The 21,386-nt window shown below is 44.5% G+C and overlaps 1 protein-coding gene across 7 annotated transcripts in view; it reads right to left on the bottom strand.

The window, feature by feature from the left end:
- Positions 1-20,824, bottom strand: part of SNAP91 (synaptosome associated protein 91) — a 200,708-nt gene extending 179,884 nt beyond the window's left edge. For 3 of the 7 annotated variants that reach the window (XR_013221815.1, XM_077289805.1, XM_077289803.1), the window contains exons 1-2: positions 20,654-20,789; positions 20,424-20,561 (exon numbers count right to left, since the gene is read on the bottom strand). Coding sequence is in view for 2 of the 7 variants with exons in the window: in XM_077289805.1 (XP_077145920.1) it covers positions 20,424-20,553 (130 nt within the window). In the remaining 5 variants the exon portion in view is untranslated. Of the gene's footprint in view, positions 1-20,423; positions 20,562-20,653 lie in introns of all 7 variants that reach the window. The other 4 variants (XR_013221812.1, XR_013221816.1, XR_013221813.1 and 1 more) reach the window with 2 other exon arrangements.
- Between the last annotated feature and the right edge of the window lie 562 nt (positions 20,825-21,386).

Here is a 21,386-nt window from a genome sequence, read left to right as displayed (position 1 = left end):
ACGTCCGTACTACGGCCGTAATACGGAGAAATGTTCCCAAAATAGTGATCCGTAGTCAGGGTGTTTCAGCGTATTTTGCGCATGGCATCCTCCGTATGTAATCCGTATGGCATCCCTACTGCGAGATTTTCGCGCAGGCTTGCAAAACCGACATCTAATGGATTTATGTGCTCAAATGTTCGGGAAAACATATATACAGTATATATATATATATGTCATTGTGACACATATATATATATTCTGTATTTAGATTTCAATCAGCGCGATATCTGTGAACAGCCGGTAATTCAATTGCCGGCTTTTCATTTCTCCTGCACAAACCCGACAGGATATGAGACATGGTTTACATACAGTAAACCATCTCATATCCCCCTTTTTTTTGCATATTCCACACTACTAATGTTAGTAGTGTGTATGTGCAAAATTTCAGCGCTGTAGCTGCTAAAATAAAGGGTTAAATGGCGGAAAAAATTGGCGTGGGCTCCCGCGCAATTTCCTCCGCCAGAGCGGTAAAGCCAGTGACTGAGGGCAGATATTAATAGCCAGGAGAGGGTCCATGGTTATTGGCCCCCCCCGTGGCTAAAAACATCTGCCCCCAGCCACCCCAGAAAAGGCACATCTGGAAGATGCGCCTATTCTGGCACTTGGCCACTCTTCCCACTCCCTGTAGTGGTGGGATATGGGGTAATGAAGGGTTAATGCCACCTTGCTATTGGAAGGTGACATTAAGCCAGATTAATGATGGAGAGGCGTCAATTATGACACCTATCCATTATTAATCCAATTGTAGGAAAGGGTTAAAAAACACACACGATTGAAAAGTATTTTAATGAAATAAACACAGCGGTTGTTGTAATAATTTATTGTTCTCTCAAATCCATTTGCAGTCCCTCGCTTGGCAACATAATAAACGCACAAGATACATACCTTCTGATGTACTGTCAGGACCAACGATGTAATCCATCTGAAGGGGTTAACTAATATTACAGGCAGGAGCCCTGCTATAATGCAGCTGTGCTCCGTGCTTGTAATTCCCCTGCGAATGAATGAAATGTAGGTCATTGACCTACATTTCATTCATTCGCGGTGATGCGCCCTCTGGTGGATGTCCTCATATGACCTGGAGCGTGGGAAAAAGTTCCCAGGCTGCAGTTCATGAGAACATCCACCAGAGGGCGCCTCACCGCGAATGAATGAAATGTAGGTCAATGACCTACATTTCATTCATTCGCAGGGGAATTACAAGCACGGAGCACAGCTGCATTATAGCAGGGCTCCTGCCTGTAATATTAGTTAACCCCTTCAGATGGATTACATCGTTGGACCTGACAGTACATCAGAAGGTATGTATCTTGTGCGTTTATTATGTTGCCAAGCGAGGGACTGCAAATGGATTTGAGAGAACAATAAATTACTACAACAACCTGTTTGTTTATTTCATTAAAATACTTTTCAATCATGTGTGTGTGTTTTTTAACCCTTTCCTACAATTGGATTAATAATGGATAGGTGTCATAATTGACGCCTCTCCATCATTAATCTGGCTTAATGTCACCTTCCAATAGCAAGGTGGCATTAACCCTTCATTACCCCATATCCCACCGCTACAGGGAGTGGGAAGAGAGTGGCCAAGTGCCAGAATAGGCGCATCTTCCAGATGTGCCTTTTCTGGGGTGGCTGGGGGCAGATGTTTTTAGCCACGGGGGGGCCAATATCCATGGACCCTCTCCTGGCTATTAATATCTGCCCTCAGTCACTGGCTTTACCGCTCTGGCGGAGAAAATTGCGCGGGAGCCCACGCCAATTTTTTCCGCCATTTAACCCTTTATTTTAGCAGCTACAGCGCTGAAATTTTGCACATACACACTACTAACATTAGTAGTGTGGAATATGCAAAAAAAAGGGGGATATGAGATGGTTTACTGTATGTAAACCATGTCTCATATCCTGTCGGGTTTGTGCAGGAGAAATGAAAAGCCGGCAATTGAATTACCGACTTTTCACTAACACCGCTGCGTATTTCTCGCAAGTCACACTGCTGGTCCGTGTGGAATCCGTATTTTTCTCGCCCCCATAGACTTTCATTGGCGATTTTTTTGCGCAGTACGCTGACAAACGCAGCATGCTGCGATTTTGTACGGCCGTAGAAAGCCGTATAATACTGAACCGTAATATACGGCTAATAGGAGCAGCCCCATTGAGAATAATTGTGCCGTATGTTATGCGAGTTTTACGGACGTAGTTTCTGCGCTCTTACGTCCGTAAAACTCGCCAGTGTGACGCCGGCCTCAAAGGGAAATATCAGAAATTTTATAAAACTAAAAAAAAAAAAAAAAACAAATAGCAATTTTCAAACTTTGAGGGTATGTGCACACATTGCGGATTCTGCTGCGGATTTTTCCGCAGCGGATTTGGAAAATCCGCAGTGCAAAACCACTGCGGTTTTCACTGCGGATTTTCTCGCGGTTTCTTCTGCGGGTTTTCAACTGCACTTTCCTATTGGTGCAGGTTGAAAACCGCTGCGGAATCCACACAAAGAATTGACATGCTGCGGAAAATAATCCGCTGCGTTTCCGCGCGGATTTGTCCGCAGCATGTGCACAGCGTTTTTTTTTTACCATAGGTTTACATGGTACTGTAAACTTGGGGAAAACTGCTGCGGATCCGCAGCGTCAAATCCGCTGCGGATCCGCAGCAAAATCCGCAGCGTGTGCACATACCCTGAATGATCCCTTTAATCCAGATAGTCATACCACAGCAAAATATTAAAGGGAACCTGTCACCCCCAAAGTCGAAGGTGAGCTAAGCTCACCGGCATCAGGGGCTTATCTACAGCATTCCGTAATACTGTAGATAAGCCCCTGATGTATCCTGAAAGATGAGAAAAAGATGTTATATTATACTCACCTGGGGGGGGGGGGCGGTCCGATCCGATGGGTGTCGCGGTCCGGGGCCTCCCATCTTCTTACGATCACGTCCTCTTCTTGTCTTCACGCTGCGGCTCCGGCGCAGGCGTACTTTGCCTGCCCTGTTGAGGGCAGAGCAAAGTACTGCAGTGAGCAGGCGCTGGGCCTCTCTGACCTTTCCCGGCGCCTGCACACTGCAGTACTTGCTCTGCCCTCAACAGGACAGATAAAGTATGCCTGCGCCGGAGCTGCGGCGTGAAGACAAGAAGAGGAAGTCATCGTAAGAAGATAGGAGGCCCCGGACCGGACCGCGACGCCCATCGGACCGGACCGCAGCGGGACCGCCCCTGGGTGATTATAATCTAACCTCTTTCTCATCTTTCAGGATACATCGGGGGCTTAGCTCACCTTCGATTTTGGGGGTGACAGGTTCCCTTTAATGTTTTGCTGTGGAATGACTATCTGGATTAAAGGGATCATTCAGGGTATGTGCACACGCTGCAGATTTTTCTGCGGATCCGCAGCGGATTTGATGCAAGGACACAAGGAAATTTACAACAAAAAAAAAAATTTATATATATATATATATATATATATATATCTATATCTATATCTATATATATATATATATATACACACACACATATATACATACATACATATATATACATACATATATACACACACACACACACACACACATACACTAGACGGTGGCCCGATTCTAACGCATCGGGTATTCTAGAATATGTATGCGTAGTGTATAGTACGCTGTACATTGCGCAGCCCACGCTGTACATTGCGCAGCCCACACAGTATATTGCGCAGCCCACACAGTATATTGCGCAGCCCACACAGTATATTGCGCAGCCCACACAGTATATTGCGCAGCCCACACAGTATATTGCGCAGCCCACACAGTATATTGCGCAGCCCACACAGTATATTGCGCAGCCCACACAGTATATTGCGCAGCCCACACAGTATATTGCGCAGCTCACATAGTATATTGCCCAGTCCACGTATATAGCAATGTGGGCATGATATCCCTGTTAAAAAAAAGAATTAAAATAAAAAATTGTTATATACTCACCTTCCGTTGGCGCCTGGATCCAGGAAGCAGTTACCGACGCTTGGGATCCACTGAAGCTCCACCGAGCCGCTGGCGCCGGCCGCCATCTTCCTTTCCCAGGATGCAGCATTGCGAAATTATCCAGAAGACTTAGCGGTCTCGCAAGACCGCTAATTCTTCAGGGTAATTTCGCAATACATCGCCGGGAACAGACGATGGCGGCCGGTGCGAGCGGCTCGGCGGACTACGGAGGGCGAGTATAGCAGGTTTTTTTTTTTTTTTTTTTTTTTTTTTTTTTTAACATTACATTTTTTTTTTTTTTACTATTGATGCCGCATAGGCAGCCTCAATAGTAAAAAATTGGGGACACACAGGGTTAATAGCAGCGGTTACGGAGTGCATTACTCGCGGTCCGTTACCGCCGGCATTAACCCTGTGTGAACGGTGACCGGAGGGGAGTATGCGGGTGCCGGGCAGTGAGTGCGGGGAGTAAGGAGCACCATTTTCTTCCGGACTGTGCGCGTCGCTGATTGGTCGTGGGCGTTTTGCCACGACCAATCAGCGACTTGGATTCCATGACAGACAGAGACCGCGACCAATGAATATCCGTGACAGACAGAAAGACGGAAGTGACCCTTAGACAATTATATGGTGTGTATAATATATATATATATATATATATATATATATATATATATATATATATATATATATATATATATATATATATATATATATATATATATATATATATATATATATACACACATACATACATACATACACACATACACTCACTGGCCACTTTATTAGGTACACCTGTCCAACTTCTTGTTAACACTTAATTTCTAATCAGCCAATCACATGGCGGCAACTCAGTGCATTTAGGCATGTAGACATGGTCAAGACAATCTCCTGCAGTTCAAACCGAGCATCAGTATGGGGAAGAAAGGTGATTTAAGTGCCTTTGAACGTGGCATGGTTGTTGGTGCCAGAAGGGCTGGTCTGAGTATTTCAGAAACTGCTGATCTACTGGGATTTTCACGCACAACCATCTCTAGAGTTCACAGAGAATGGTCCGAAAAAGAAAAAAAATCCAGTGAGCGGCAGTTCTGTGGGCGGAAATGCCTTGTTGATGCCAGAGGTCAGAGGAGAATGGGCAGACTGGTTCGAGCTGATAGAAAGGCAACAGTGACTCAAATCGCCACCCGTTACAACCAAGGTAGGCCTAACAGCATCTCTGAACGCACAGTGCGTCGAACTTTGAGGCAGATGGGCTACAGCAGCAGAAGACCACACCGGGTACCACTCCTTTCAGCTAAGAACAGGAAACTGAGGCTACAATTTGTACAAGCTCATCGAAATTGGACAGTAGAAGATTGGAAAAACGTTGCTTGGTCTGATGAGTCTCGATTTCTGCTGCGACATTCGGATGGTAGGGTCAGAATTTGGCGTAAACAACATGAAAGCATGGATCCATCCTGCCTTGTATGGAGCATCTTTGGGATGTGCAGCCGACAAATCTGCGGCAACTGTGTGATGCCATCATGTCAATATGGACCAAAATCTCTGAGGAATGCTTCCAGCACCTTGTTGAATCTATGCCACGAAGAATTGAGGCAGTTCTGAAGGCAAAAGGGGGTCCAACCCGTTACTAGCATGGTGTACCTAATAAAGTGGCCGGTGAGTGAGTGTGTATATATATATATATATATATATATATATATATACATACACACACACACATACACACATATACACACACACACACACACTATATAATTGTCTAAGGGTCACTTCCGTCTTTATATATTTAAATATACATTTTTATTTATTTTTTTGTAAGGGACCTATTTAGGTTTGAAGTGACTTTGGGGGTTCTACAGGTCCTTCTCAAAAAATTAGCATATAGTGTTAAATTTCATTATTTACCATAATGTAATGATTACAATTAAACTTTCATATATTATAGATTCATTATCCACCAACTGAAATTTGTCAGGTCTTTTATTGTTGTAATACTGATGATTTTGGCATACAACTCCTGAAAACCCAAAAAACCTGTCTCAATAAATTAGCATATCAAGAAAAGGTTCTCTAAACGACCTATTACCCTAATCTTATGAATCAACTAATTAACTCTAAACACATGCAAAAGATACCTGAGGCTTTTAAAAACTCCCTGCCTGGTTCATTACTCAAAACCCCCATCATGGGTAAGACTAGCGACCTGACAGATGTCAAGAAGGCCATCATTGACACCCTCAAGCAAGAGGGTAAGACCCAGAAAGAAATTTCTCAACAAATAGGCTGTTCCCAGAGTGCTGTATCAAGGCACCTCAATGGTAAGTCTGTTGGAAGGAAACAATGTGGCAGAAAACGCTGTACAACGAGAAGAGGTGACCGGACCCTGAGGAAGATTGTGGAGAAGGACCGATTCCAGACCTTGGGGAACCTGAGGAAGCAGTGGACTGAGTCTGGTGTGGAAACATCCAGAGCCACCGTGCACAGGCGTGTGCAGGAAATGGGCTACAGGTGCCGCATTCCCCAGGTAAAGCCACTTTTGAACCATAAACAGCGGCAGAAGCGCCTGACCTGGGCTACAGAGAAGCAGCACTGGACTGTTGCTAAGTGGTCCCAAGTACTTTTTTCTGATGAAAGCAAATTTTGCATGTCATTCGGAAATCAAGGTGCCAGAGTCTGGAGGAAGACTGGGGAGAAGGAAATGCCAAAATGCCTGAAGTCCAGTGTCAAGTACCCAGTCAGTGATGGTGTGGGGTGCCATGTCAGCTGCTGGTGTTGGTCCACTGTGTTTCATCAAGGGCAGGGTCAATGCAGCTAGCTATCAGGAGATTTTGGAGCACTTCATGCTTCCTGGCACCTGCTCACAGTGCCAAAACCACTGGTAAATGGTTTACTGACCATGGTATTACTGTGCTCAATTGGCCTGCCAACTCTCCTGACCTGAACCCCATAGAGAATCTGTGGGATATTGTGAAGAGAAAGTTGAGAGACGCAAGACCCAACACTCTGGATGAGCTTAAGGCCGCTATTGAAGCATCCTGGGCCTCCATAACATCTCAGCAGTGTCACAGGCTGATTGCCTCCATGCCACGCCGCATTGAAGCAGTCATTTCTGCCAAAGGATTCCCGACCAAGTATTGAGTGCATAACTGAACATTATTATTTGATGGTTTTTTTGTTTGTTATTAAAAAACACTTTTATTTGATTGGACGGGTGAAATATGCTAATTTATTGAGACAGGTTTTTTGGGTTATCAGGAGTTGTAGGCCAAAATCATCAGTATTAAAACAATAAAAGACCTGACAAATTTCAGTTGGTGGATAATTAATCTATAATATATGAAAGTTTAATTGTAATCATTACATTATGGTAAATAATGAAATTTAACACTATATGCTAATTTTTTGAGAAGGACCTGTATATATTGGAAGCCCCCAAAAGTGATGCCATTTTAAAAACAGCACCCCCTGACATAACTACCTGATAGAAGTTTTCAATAACACTTCAGATGCTTTTCAGGAATGTGAAGTGACATAACAGTAATGAAAAAGTTTTATTGTTACCACCTAAATGTTGCTAACTTCTGAACAGACCGCTATAGCCGGGAGACTCTAAGGCCAGTTTCACACGTCAGTGATTCCGGTACGTGAGGTGTCAGTTTTCTCACGTACCACTGACACACGTAGACACATTAAAATCAATATGTCTCTGCACATGTCAGTGTGTTTTCGCGGACCGTGTGTCCGCGTGCAAAACACGGAGACATGTCAGTGTTCGTGGGAGCGCACGGACCCATTAAAGTCAATGGGTCAGTGTAAAACACGTACCGCACACGGATTCTGTCAGTGTGCCGTCCGTGTGCAGTGCAGGAGACAGCGCTACAGTAAGCGCTGTCCCCCCAGCGTGGTGCTGAAGCCGCCATTCATTTCTTCTCTCCAGCAGCGTTCGCTGGAGAGAAGAAATGAAAAATCATTGTATTTTGGTTTTTTTTGCGGTAGAAATAAAGATCTTTGTCCTATGAGAGGTGGAGCCGCATATTCATGACTAATGTGCGGCACCACGTGACATACAGGAGAAGCTGCGGCGCGGAGAGGACGCTTCGAGGGAGCCGGGTGAGTATTTTCTTTCCAGCGGTGGGGTGCACAGGGGGTGGGAGGGGGCTGGAGACAAAGATCTTTAGTTCTACCGCAAAAAAAAAAAAAAAATACAATGATTTTTCATTTCTTCTCTCCAGAGAACGCTGCTGGAGAGAAGAAATGAATGGTGGCTTCAGCACCCAAAGCAGGGGAGAGCGCTTACTTTAGCGCTGTGTCCTGCACAGTCCGTGTGGTACCCAGTCGGCACACTGCTGCCGCACGTGTGCCACGAGAGCTCACAGACACACGGATAACTCCGGTACCGATTTTTCCGGTACCGGAATTATCTGGACGTGTGGGACAGGCCTAAGGCAGCTGAAGGTCAGCAGACCATGTCCGCTATTTGGTCATGCATTGCCATGGCAAATATCAGGACTACACAATCATGATCTCTGGGGGCCGATGGGGATAAATAGGAAGCCCCCACATTCTGTTATCTATTTATATGATGTAGTCACTATTGACAGCAGTATCTAAGGGGTTAAACGGCCATGGTCGGGGTCAACACTGATCGTGGCTGATGCAGCAAGTTGACAGCTATAGTGTACAGCCGACAGCTGTTGGATTGTCACCTGTATGGGGATGATGTTCTCTTATATCTCAGGTCAGTAAAAGGATGTATTGGCAGTCATTAAGGGGTTAATGAGTTTGACATGTTCTCAGTGGCATAAATACTTTGATGAGTAGGCATATATCCTTAGTCAGTACCTCCGAGCAAAATTAAGTACAAGAATTACGTCTCTTTCACATGTGCGCACAGACATAAAAATTATAAAATAGAAAGTGTATTTGTTAAACCAAAAAAAGAAAAAAAAAAAAAAAAAAAGCCACAACTAAACAAAAGTCATTTAAAAAAGGGAATATGTAAGGGAACAGAATTTTATCAAAATATGTACTAATAGTCTCAAATTTCTACGTGAATAATGAGAAGATGCAATGAAAAATATTGCACATTTTCAAATATCTAAAAAGGAACTGTCCACATCTGTGCTGACAACTAGGACAGCACACAAAGCTATTTTATCTAGTAACATGAAGGACACCATGAAGAAACGCGATTGACCCAATTTTAGTCAATGGGGTTTATTGGACAGCATTGATACCCATCTTGCTATTGTTCCGCCAGAGCTTGAATTCTTTTTCTGCTGCTATGACTGAGAGATGGCGTTCCTAATGCAGACGTGCACTCAGCCTTATTGCCTGCAGGGTGCTGCATCTTTGTGTTGATCTGCTTTTGCACTGCGGTCTCCGCAGATTTGGATCTGCCATTCATTTCCCTTTCTTTGGAAGTCCCAACTTCCGACTAACTTTGTCTTTTAAAGGGAACCCGTTACCCCCACAATCGAAGGTGAGCTAAGCCCACCGGCATCAGGAGCTTATCTACAGCATTACAGAATTCCTCAACAGGGCAGACAAAGTACGCCTGCACCGGAGCCACAGCATGAAGACAAGAAGAGGGCGTCATCGTAAGAAGATGGGAGGCGCTGGACCGGACCGCCCCTGGGTGAGTATAATATATAACCTCTTTTTCTCATCTTTCAGGGTACATCGGGGGCTTATCTACAGCATTACAGTATGCTGTAGATAAGCCTGATGCCGGTGGGCTTAGCTCACCTTCGATTTTGGGGGTGGCAGGTTCCCTTTAAAATAAGAAGCAATTTGTCAAGCCACAGAAGTCAATGTGCCCATGATCTAGATATCTTTCTAGCCAAGAGGCTGCAGAAATACCATTACTGATGTATCGATCGCTAAACATTAAAACACTTCAATTGTAAGCTATCCTAAATGTTTTCATTTCAGAGCACTGTGTAACATCATAAGGATGAAATCATACAAACAAACAAACATGGCTACACTATGTTCCAAATTATTATGCAAATTACATTTCTCAGATTTTCCTAAAAGGTTGGGGCAAATGACAGTCAGTCTAATAAAAGTCATCACCCGTTAGAATATACATTGAATTTTATTGAGAAACCTCCCAATGATAACAGTATAATCTCCAAAATGAATAAAAACTCAAAATGCACTGTTCCAAATTATTAGGCACAGTATAATTTCTAAACATTTGATATGTTTTAAAGAACTGAAAATGCTCATTTGTGGAATTTGCGGCATTAGGAGGTCACATTCACTGAACAAAAAAGCTATTTAACTCCAAAACATCCTAGCAGGCCAAGTTACATGTTAACATAGGACCCCTTCTTTGATATCACCTTCACAATTCTTGCATTCATTGAACTCGTGAGTTTTTGGAGAGTTTCTGCTTGTATTTCTTTGCGTGAAGTCAGAATTGCCTCCCAGAGCTGCTGTTTTGGTGTGAACTGCCTCCCACCCTCATAGATCTTTTGCTTGATGATACTCCAAAGGTTCTCTATAGGGTTGAGGTCAGGGGAAAATGGTGGCCGCATCATGAGTTTATCTCCTTTTATGCCCATAGCAGCCAATGACTCAGAGGTATTCTTTGCAGCATCAGATGGTGCATTGTCATGCATGAAGAAGATTTTCCTCCTGAAGGCACGTTTCTTCTTTTTATACCATGGAAGAAAGTTGTCAGTCAGAAACTTTATGTACTTTGCAGAGGTCATTTTCACACCTTTAGGAACCTTAAAGGGCCCTACCAGCTGTTTCCCCATGATTCCGGCCCAAAACATGACTCCTCCACTCCTTGCTGACGTCGCAGCCTTGTTGGGACATGGTGGCCATCCACTACTCCATCTATCTGGACCATCCACAGTTTCTCGACACTCATCAGTAAACAAGACTGTTGGAAAATTAGTCTTCATGTATGTCTGGACCCACTGCAACTGTTTCTGCTTGTGAACACTGTTTAGGGGTGGCTGAATAGTAGGTTTATGCACCACAGCAAGCCTTTGAAGGATCCTACACCTTGAAGTTCGAGGGACTCCAGAGGCACCAGCAGCTTCAAATATCGGTTTGCTGGTTTGTAATGGCTTTTTAACAGCTGCTCTCTTAATCCGATGAACTTGACTGGCAAAAACCTTCCTCATTCTGCCTTTATCAGCACGAACAGGTCTGTGCTCAGATTCAGCCACAAATCTCTTCACAGTATGATGATCACGCTTAAGTTTTCGTGAAATATCTAATGTTTTCATACCTTGACCAAGGCATTGCACTATATGATGCTTTTCAGCAACAGAGAGATCCTTTTTATTTCCCATATTGCTTGAAACCTGTGACCTGCTTAATAATGTGGAACATCATTTTTAAGTAGTTTTCCTTTAATTAGAATCACCTGGAAAACTAATTATCACATGTGTTTCAGGTTGATTTCAGTGATCCATTGAGCCTTGAGACACAATACCATCCACGAGTTTATTTGAAAAACAAAACAATTAAGTCTTTACGACACTTAAATCCAATTTGCATAATAATTTGGAACAGTGTATATAATAATGGCAGCCATACACATGGATGGGTCAACAGGTAAATGGGTATGGGGGCCTCTCGACTCTGCGCCAAGAGATGTTGCTGAATTTCAGTGGACGATCCTTTTGTTCTCCCTTGAGATTAGCACTCACCAGGATTCTGGCAACATCTCTTCATAAAGAACACTGGACTGGCTAGGTCATTCTTGTGTATGGAGGATAGAGAGCCGTCAGTCTTAACAATTGTTTGGCCAACTGCTATATAGTGTTTAAGGAGACCTTGAGGCTGTGATCACACAAAGTGGTAAATTAGTGCTTGTGGAGATAGTACACCATTTCCACCAAATCAGGAGTGTACGTTTTCTGGTCCAAGGGCCACACAATGAACAACTCAAAAAGGCTGCACGAAAAGTAGAAGAGGTTTATGATCCAAAGCTTTTAGGGTATGTGCACACGTTGTGGATTCTGCTGCGGATTTTTCCACAGCGGATTTGGAAAATCCGCAGTGCAAAACTACTGCAGTTTTCACTGCGGATTTTATAGCAGTTTCTTCTGCGGATTCCACTGCGGTTTTACATCTGCAGTTTCCTATTGGTGCAGGTGTAAAACCGCTGCGGCATCCGCACAAAGAATTGACATGCTGCGGAAAATAATCCGCTGCGTTTCCGCGCTTTTTTTCCGCAGCATGTGCACAGCGAGTTTTTTTCCCCATAGGTTTACATGGTACTGTAAACTTAGGGACAACTGCTGCGGATCCGGAGCCTCAAATCCGCTGCGGAGCCGCAGCAAAATCCGCAACGTGTGCACATACCCTTAAGATGTTTTCAAAGTATAGGTCATAAATGTTTTATAGGTAAAAATTCCAGAAGTGAAACTTGTACTTATCAATAGTTGTGGGGTGTTCTCACTGCTCCCTCAGCACTACAGAGAGGAGGATACTGACCATGCATGTGGCTCTCGCCACTGTAGATTATGGGTGTTCTAAAATGCTAAGCAGTTGCCACAATTGTCATACACAATAATGGACAAAGCAGCACACACACACACCGATGGCCTCCTCGAAGGCCAAATTCAGAGGTGTTCGGATCACGAGACATGGTCTGGCCACACATCTCCTGACTCAAAAACACAACAATCTCATAGGCATTTAGGAGGCTGTTGAGTTTGGGGTAGGAGACACACGGACAGTCTGTGCATTGTAGTCTGTACCAAGACCATGATACAGAAACGTCTTAATTCAGCCCAACTCCCTACTGGAGCACCAAATGGTGTGGTAAGGACTCCATTCTCCTTGTACATTGGCTTCCATGAGATGGCTACAAAGAGCACTATCAGTTCCTTAGGCTACTTTCACACTTCCGTCAGTACGGGGCCTTCGCAAACCGTCGGCCCGACGGACGTTGTGCTAAATTTAGCACAACGTGGGCAGCAGATGCAGTCTTACGACACATCCGCTGCCCAGTGTGATGACAGGGGAGGAGGGGGCAGAGTTCCGGCCACGCATGCGCGGTCGGAAAAAGCGGAACCGACGGACAAAAAAAAGTTACATGGAATGTTTTTTTGTGCATCGCAGCCACCAAAACACGACGCATCCGTCGCACGATGTCGACGTGTGGCCATACGTCGCTAATGCAAGTTTATGGAGAAAAAAAAAAAAAAAACACGCATCCTGCGGGCAACTTTGCAGGATGCATTTTTTCTCCAAAACGACGCATTGCGACGTACGCCAGAAGACGCAAGTGTGAAAGTAGCCTAAGGCTAGGTTCGCATTGCGTTAGTGGGTGATCGCTAACGGACAGCGTTGCACGGCAAAAATGTCGCAATTCACGCAGCGCAACTAGTCCATTAGCGCACCCATTGACAGCAATGTTGTTCCTGCCTGAAGCGCATCACTAGCGCGTGCCTTTTTCGGCTCGCACTAGCGATGTGCCGTTCTTTTGTGGCGCGCCTCGGACGCTGCTTGCAGCGTCTGCGGTCCGTTCCCCGCTCCCGCAGATCGGGGATCTGCGAGAGCGGGGACGTTAGCGCAACCCCTAAACGCAGCCCCTACAAATACATTGCGTTAGCACAATCCGCTAGCGCTAAACGGATTGCCCTAACGCAATGTGAACCTAGCCTAAGTCTTTGCTCATGAGCTGTGTCCCAATTCTCTCATCCTGGTTTTGATGTGGGGCTCCCTGTTCTATATGTCTGCAGTGTCAGATCAGTGGCCCAAAGTCATTTAACCCTTTCTTCAAAGCTCTTTGGTGCCCACTTTGATGCCCATTTTTGTGGCAGTTTTATTGTTTTCTTAGCAGTTTTTAAGTGTATTCACATGAGGGCACCTCACTGCATTGTATGTTATTATTGTGATGATTATTTTTTTGTTGTTAAACCTATAAAAAAACAGAAAAGAAAAAAATTGCCGAATAAGAAACCAACTTCAGCCTCGTGCAGCCACAAACAGACAAGCATTTCTGTGCACAGATGGTTGAGAGGCTTACAACATGGCATTGCAGGCTGCAGGTTGTGCTTCCCGCATAAGATAACTGTAACAACTAGCTATCTGCATATACGTCAATAGTGCCCATTATGCTACAAAATGAGTCCACTAATGAAAGCCATGGACTCTGCATGGGAAAGTTGTGGATTAGCAGCAGTAAATCTGGGACAGAAATCTATTTTACACTGCAATGGGTGAAATAAGGAGTAGCGTTGAGTGAATTTACTCGGGTCCCTGCTTATTTGTCAAGCTATAGCGCTTACCGAATAAGCCGCAGAGGGAACGCGGATACCTGGATTGCGCCAACTGTTCGGCTCCGCAGCTGCTTGTGTCGCTTGTGTGTGACAGTCACAGCATATGCATGGAGAGCTCAACACACAGGATGCCCATGCAAGTGTTGTGTGTCACACAGCCAAAGCGATTCAGGTATCTGTGTTCCCTGTGCAGCTTATTCAGTAAGCGCTATAGGTTGCCGAATAAGCGGGGACCAGAGCAAATTAGCTCATCTCTAAAATAAGGAGGTACTGTAATCTGCAAGAAACTACATGTGACTTTTGTACCTGCCCTATACATAGGCTAATTTCTGTGTGGCCTACATTCCCCTGCTTACCTCATCATGAGAATTTTTACAGATATCCTAAAAATGGGCTACTTATAACTTGGGGGGGGCTGTCCAGTCTGACTTACATTCAGCGTGCAGGCTGACATGTCTCTGGTCATTCGCAAATGGGCCACTGCCATTAATTGCAGGAGCCATGTACTAGGTGTACGTCAGGAGTGGTCCCTGATGAATACCACTGTAGACGCATTTGTCAGAAATAAACGGTCATTGTGGAATTAAAAAAAAAAAAAAAAAAAAAAAAAAGTTATAAGGCACACAAAATCGCAGTGAAAAAAATAATGCAAGTAATTATTTCAAATGGGTGCTGAAATTCTGCACTATCAAAAAGCACCAAAAGCTCATCATGGGAAAGTAGCCTTTATAGCCATGTTCACACAGTGTTTTTGCAGTTTCTGCATCCAAAACCTACTCACTGTTGCATTTAAAAAGGAGGTTTTGCTGCATTTTTTGCCACGGATTAATGTGCGATTTGTCTACATTACATGTTTAATAAAGATAGGTTTTGGTGAATAAAAACTGTTTGCTGCATTTTAGTTTTGCACTTCCTCGTTGCTTTCTATGCGTGAGAAAAACACTGCAAAGATGCTGAAAGTAATGATATGTTGCAGATTTTAGAACGCTGAAGCAATTAAAATCAGAATTTGCAATAAAAAGACGCTGCGTGTGAACACGGCCTCAGAATGTAGAGAGCATGAAAACCACAAATCTAAATAACTATCCACCTGTTCTGTAGTAAAATAATAAATGGACATAAGAATAAATAAGCAATCCTAATATTATCCGACTGGTGGGAATACCAGTATACATGTACAGGTCCTTCTCAAAAAATTAGCATATAGTGTTAAATTTCATTATTTACCATAATGTAATGATTACAATTAAAACTTTCATATATTATAGATTCATTATCCACCAACTGAAATTTGTCAGGTCTTTTATTGTTTTAATACTGATGATTTTGGCCTACAACTCCTGATAACCCAAAAAACCTGTCTCAATAAATTAGCATATCAAGAAAAGGTTCTCTAAACGACCTATTACCCTAATCTTCTGAATCAACTAATTAACTCTAAACACATGCAAAAGATACCTGAGGCTTTTTATAAACTCCCTGCCTGGTTCATTACTCAAAACCCCCATCATGGGTAAGACTAGCGACCTGACAGATGTCAAGAAGGCCATCATTGACACCCTCAAGCAAGAGGGTAAGACCCAGAAAGAAATTTCTCAACAAATAGGCTGTTCCCAGAGTGCTGTATCAAGGCACCTCAATGGTAAGTCTGTTGGAAGGAAACAATGTGGCAGAAAACGCTGTACAACGAGAAGAGGTGACCGGACCCTGAGGAAGATTGTGGAGAAGGACCGATTCCAGACCTTGGGGAACCTGAGGAAGCAGTGGACTGAGTCTGGTGTGGAAACATCCAGAGCCACCGTGCACAGGCGTGTGCAGGAAATGGGCTACAGGTGCCGCATTCCCCAGGTAAAGCCACTTTTGAACCAGAAACAGCGGCAGAAGCGCCTGACCTGGGCTACAGAGAAGCAGCACTGGACTGTTGCTAAGTGGTCCCAAGTACTTTTTTCTGATGAAAGCAAATTTTGCATGTCATTCGGAAATCAAGGTGCCAGAGTCTGGAGGAAGACTGGGGAGAAGGAAATGCCAAAATGCCTGAAGTCCAGTGTCAAGTACCCACAGTCAGTGATGGTGTGGGGTGCCATGTCAGCTGCTGGTGTTGGTCCACTGTTTCATCAAGGGCAGGGTCAATGCAGCTAGCCATCAGGAGATTTTGGAGCACTTCATGCTTCCATCGGCTGAAATGCTTTATGGAGATGAAGATTTCATTTTTCAGCACGACCTGGCACCTGCTCACAGTGCCAAAACCACTGGTAAATGGTTTACTGACCATGGTATTACTGTGCTCAATTGGCCTGCCAACTCTCCTGACCTGTGAACCCCATAGAGAATCTGTGGGATATTGTGAAGAGAAAGTTGAGAGACGCAAGACCCAACACTCTGGATGAGCTTAAGGCCGCTATTGAAGCATCCTGGGCCTCCATAACATCTCAGCAGTGTCACAGGCTGATTGCCTCCATGCCACGCCGCATTGAAGCAGTCATTTCTGCCAAAGGATTCCCGACCAAGTATTGAGTGCATAACTGAACATTATTATTTGATGGGTTTTTTGTTTGTTATTAAAAAACACTTTTATTTGATTGGACGGGTGAAATATGCTAATTTATTGAGACAGGTTTTTTGGGTTATCAGGAGTTGTAGGCCAAAATCATCAGTATTAAAACAATAAAAGACCTGACAAATTTCAGTTGGTGGATAATTAATCTATAATATATGAAAGTTTAATTGTAATCATTACATTATGGTAAATAATGAAATTTAACACTATATGCTAATTTTTTGAGAAGGACCTGTATATGGGCCTGGACAACCCATGTAAGCATAGTGGCTGCACCAGCCAGCACTACGCCTGATGAGCAGAGGGATTACAGTCCGGGTATGCTCACACTAGAGTTAAGAAAAATATATAAAGTCAGTCCCATGCTCATCCAAAGAAGTGGGACCATTTTTTTTCCCTCGCTTGTCCATGTGCAATCCATTTAACCCCTTTATGACGGAGCCCTTTTTCGTTTTTAGAGTTTCTATTTTTACTCCCCTTCTTCCCAGAGCCATAACTTTATTTTTCCATCAAAATGGCCATGTGAGGACTTGATTTTTGCGGGGCGAGTTGTACTTTTTAAATGACACCATTGGTTTTACCATATCGTGTACTCAAAAAACAGGGAAAAAAAAAAAATCCAAGTGCGGTGAAATTGCAAAAAAAAAAAAAGTGCAATTCCATAACTGTTTTGGGTTTTTTGTTTGTTTGTTTTTTATTACCATGTTCACCAAATGCTAAAACTGACCTGCCATTATAATTCTCTAGGTCATTACGAGTTCATTGTCACCAAACAGGTCTAGGTTCTTTTTTATTTACTTGGTGACCCATCGGTGACGTGAGATCACGTGACAGGGGTCACCAATGGGCGGATTTCTAGTGCGATTGCTGGAAGCGCATGTTAAATACCGCTGTCAGAGTATGACAGCAGCATTTAACGGGTTAACAACCGTGGGTGGATTGCAATTCCACCCGCGGCTGTTCAAAACAGCTGACATGTGCCGGGAAAGATGTGGGCCCAAAGATGTGGGGAGACACGACATGCGCCGTACATGTACGGTACATGTCGTGAAGGGGTTAACTCCACAGCAATTTCTTATACAGGACCAATTACAGTTTCCCCATGTTACAGAATTATAATGAATCCATAAAAAATTGGATGACATACCGATGGTACATATACATTCGATTTTTTTTCTTGTACCCATCTGATTTCAGAGTCACATCCCAGCAAGCTGCAAGTTTCTCACGCTGGATACAACAGAGAAAAAGTCTGCAGATCTGCACCGTCTTACTGAATTACATTAGTCTGAGTGCAGTCCGATTGTCTATCTTACTGCATTCATCCGATTTATAGGCTAGCGTGAATGTAGCGTTAGGATGATATTGCCTGGGAATGGCTCCAATTGGCCATATACTCCTGCAGCTGGGAAATATTTATACATTAGGGTCCATTGCAGGTTTGTTCATTCAGGGGGCTCCAAATGCAGGTCAGATGTCCTCCGGAAGACTTTACCTGCCTATCCACCCCAAAGAAAGCACCTATAGGGTTATGCGGCACTCACAATGGAACGGTTTGACACTAATTTATCAGAAACAGTAGTTGTTACATACACTTCCTAATTGAACAAAAATGTCTGATCATACCAGGGTGAGGGCTCATGGAGACGTCGGAGCAAAGCGGTCCGATCTCAGACTGGCCAGGGGTCTCCCGCTCTGAGCCTCAGAAATATATAAAACTGTTACGCTTGGGTCGGCACAGCTGTGCAAAGTCTGATCAGACCAATTTGGCTTTTGTTTTTGAAGAAAACAAACAAAAAAAAAAAAAAAAACCAACAACATGGACATGTGAACAGTTCCATAGACTAAATAGGGTACATGTATGTGTAAGAAAACAGAGCACATATGTGAAAAATGGACATGTGAAGCCTTACACACATAGCAAACTAACTTTCCAAATTAAGGCTTCTTTCACACTTGCGTCGGTACGGGTCCGTCGCTATGCGTCGGCGCGGCGTACGTTGCGAAAATTTGGCACAACGTGGGCAGCGGATGCAGTTTTTCAACGCATCCGCTGCCCATTGTAAAGTCCTGGGGAGGAGGGGGTGGAGTTCCGGCGCGCAAGCGCGGTAGGAAATGGCGGACCCATCATACGAAAAAACGCCAAAACACGACGCATCCAGTGCACGACGGACGCAACGTATGGCAAAAACCGCATCCTGAGGGCACATTTGCAGGATCCGTTTTTTCCCCCCAAAACTACGCAAGTGTGAAAGTAGCCTAATTACCATATGTTACTGCTGCTAACCATATATTCCCGCTGCCCTGGTGTGGGGTCAGGCACGCTCAGCCCATCATCCCGGTGATTACTAGGCCTCAGGTGATATCACTACGTGCGTCACGCCATAGTACCGCGAGAGGTGCCAAGGATGCCAGCAGTGAAATGAAGACTGACCTGATCTGGGGGCCACAGAGGACCAGGCTAACAAAGGGTAGATAATAACTTAGCACATAACTAATACAAGAGGCAACTCCCAAACCTGCAGATACACAGAGGTACCAAGTATCACAGCTACTCTCCACAAAAATACAATTATATATTACACACAGTGGTGTAACCTAAAGCTTGTGGGCCCCAATGGAAAGGTGCAACAGGACCCTCAACTGTAGAAAGTCTGGAATATGGTCTTATCTTATGGCCCAAAAGCACCCTCTGGACCCCTGCACCTACTAGGCCACGTTCACACATTTAATATTTGGTCAGTATTTTACCTCAGTATTTATAAGCCAAAACAATAGTGGAACAGAGGAAAAGTATAATAGAAACACGTCACCACATTTCTCACCCACACCTGGTTATGGCTTACAAATACTGAGGTAAAATACTGAATGTGTTTAACACACACACACACACAATATTTGGTTAGTTTTTTACCTCAGTATTTACACCCATGTATATCATTACCATAGTATATACCTCAGAATACCGTCCACACAGCGGAATAAGCACCTAGTGATAATGATAGAAATAACACCGCCATGGCGTGCCTGCAGCCCAGGACAAGGGGCCACATAGGAAGCTGCCATCTCTGCACCACACCAGGCTACATAATGCCTCTGGGTTGTGGGGAGTCAGGAGATAGCCGCACACAGGGGTCTCCAATTGATGCAGGGTGTGGTGGATGATTATTACTAGAGCAGCGCTATCAGCTCAGCACATGCCAGGATGGATAAGGTTGTCCGAAGGTCATATAAGAAGCAGGTCACAGAAATACACACATGTGGGATGTGAGGAGACCGCGCATTATACAATACGGCCCATCCATCCACAGGAATAGTACAGTACCCACAAAGCACATCAGCATCATGGAAGATACAGGGAGGATCTCCCAGCAGCCACATATAGGCCTTGTCCTTACAGTGGCAGGAGGCCTACAGTGACCCTATAAACACATATATATTAGAGAATGGACACATCCTAATCCACACACAGACATTCTAGATCTCCATACACTAGAAGCACACACGATCCACCATGTTTGGAGCCGTGCTCATCCCTGGGCTCGTTAACCCTTCAGCCCCCAGCCATGGCCGCTCTGCATTGCTGCACACATGATGCTTACAGTCCAGGTGCTTCTTCTTGGGCCCCATCACCTCATGGGTGGTCGCCTTGCACACAGCTCTGGCCACAGCTGAGCCCGTCACACTGTACTGTGCGGCAGCGATGCGATCTGTCAGCGTCTGGCCCGACATCTTCTCTCCTGTCACAAGAAACAGATCCGGCGTCACATCACCCTGCAGATAATCCACCCAGCAGCACTAATATGGATGATGCGTGGCGCACGGCACCCACCCCAGATAATGCCCGCACCCTCGGAAGACTCGGCACCTGCTCGCTTCTCCTGGTGATGAAACCCCTCAGATGAGCGGCGGCTGCAGATCCCAGGTCCTGTCCCTCACAATACAACACATCCTCCTCCTCCTCCTCCTGTTATCCTCCCTTGGATTAGAATATCACCGCCCCACCCCCACCTGCACTAGACTCACATCGCTCCTGCTCAATTATTAAAGGGGCAAATAGCAGCCTGATCCCCGCGCAGCGCCCAGGTGCCCGATCACACCAGTACTGGGCAGCGCCAGCCTCCATCTATAGTGTATGCCGACCTGCACCCCAGCATGGAGGGATGCCCACTGCAGAGGACCCCCGGTATATGTGTCATACTACTGTGTATACGTAATTATGTATACAGCTCTGGCAAAAAATGAAGAGACCACTGCACAGTTTTATAAAAATCAGCTTCTCTACATGTCTGATAGCCATTCCATGCCAACCAGAGTACACCTCATTCTACTTAATGTGCTTCTGATTAGGTGATCACCTGAGCCAAATCTTACTAAGGAAAGTATAAAAAACCCTGCAGTGGTGTTCATAATCCTCTTGAAGTAGGACAAGCTAGATGGCAAAACAAGTGCTAGTAATATCCCAAAATTAATAGGAATGAAAAAATAACTTTTAACCATGCCAAAGGAGTTGAAAAGAAAAGTCTATGGCTATGTGCACACGTTGCGGATTTGCCTCTGGGATT

This window comes from Ranitomeya variabilis, chromosome 2 (genome assembly GCF_051348905.1).
Source record: "Ranitomeya variabilis isolate aRanVar5 chromosome 2, aRanVar5.hap1, whole genome shotgun sequence".
Classification (NCBI taxonomy): domain Eukaryota; kingdom Metazoa; phylum Chordata; class Amphibia; order Anura; family Dendrobatidae; genus Ranitomeya; species Ranitomeya variabilis.
Note: the sequence above shows the minus strand (reverse complement) of the source record. Positions and strands in the feature narration are given on the sequence as shown.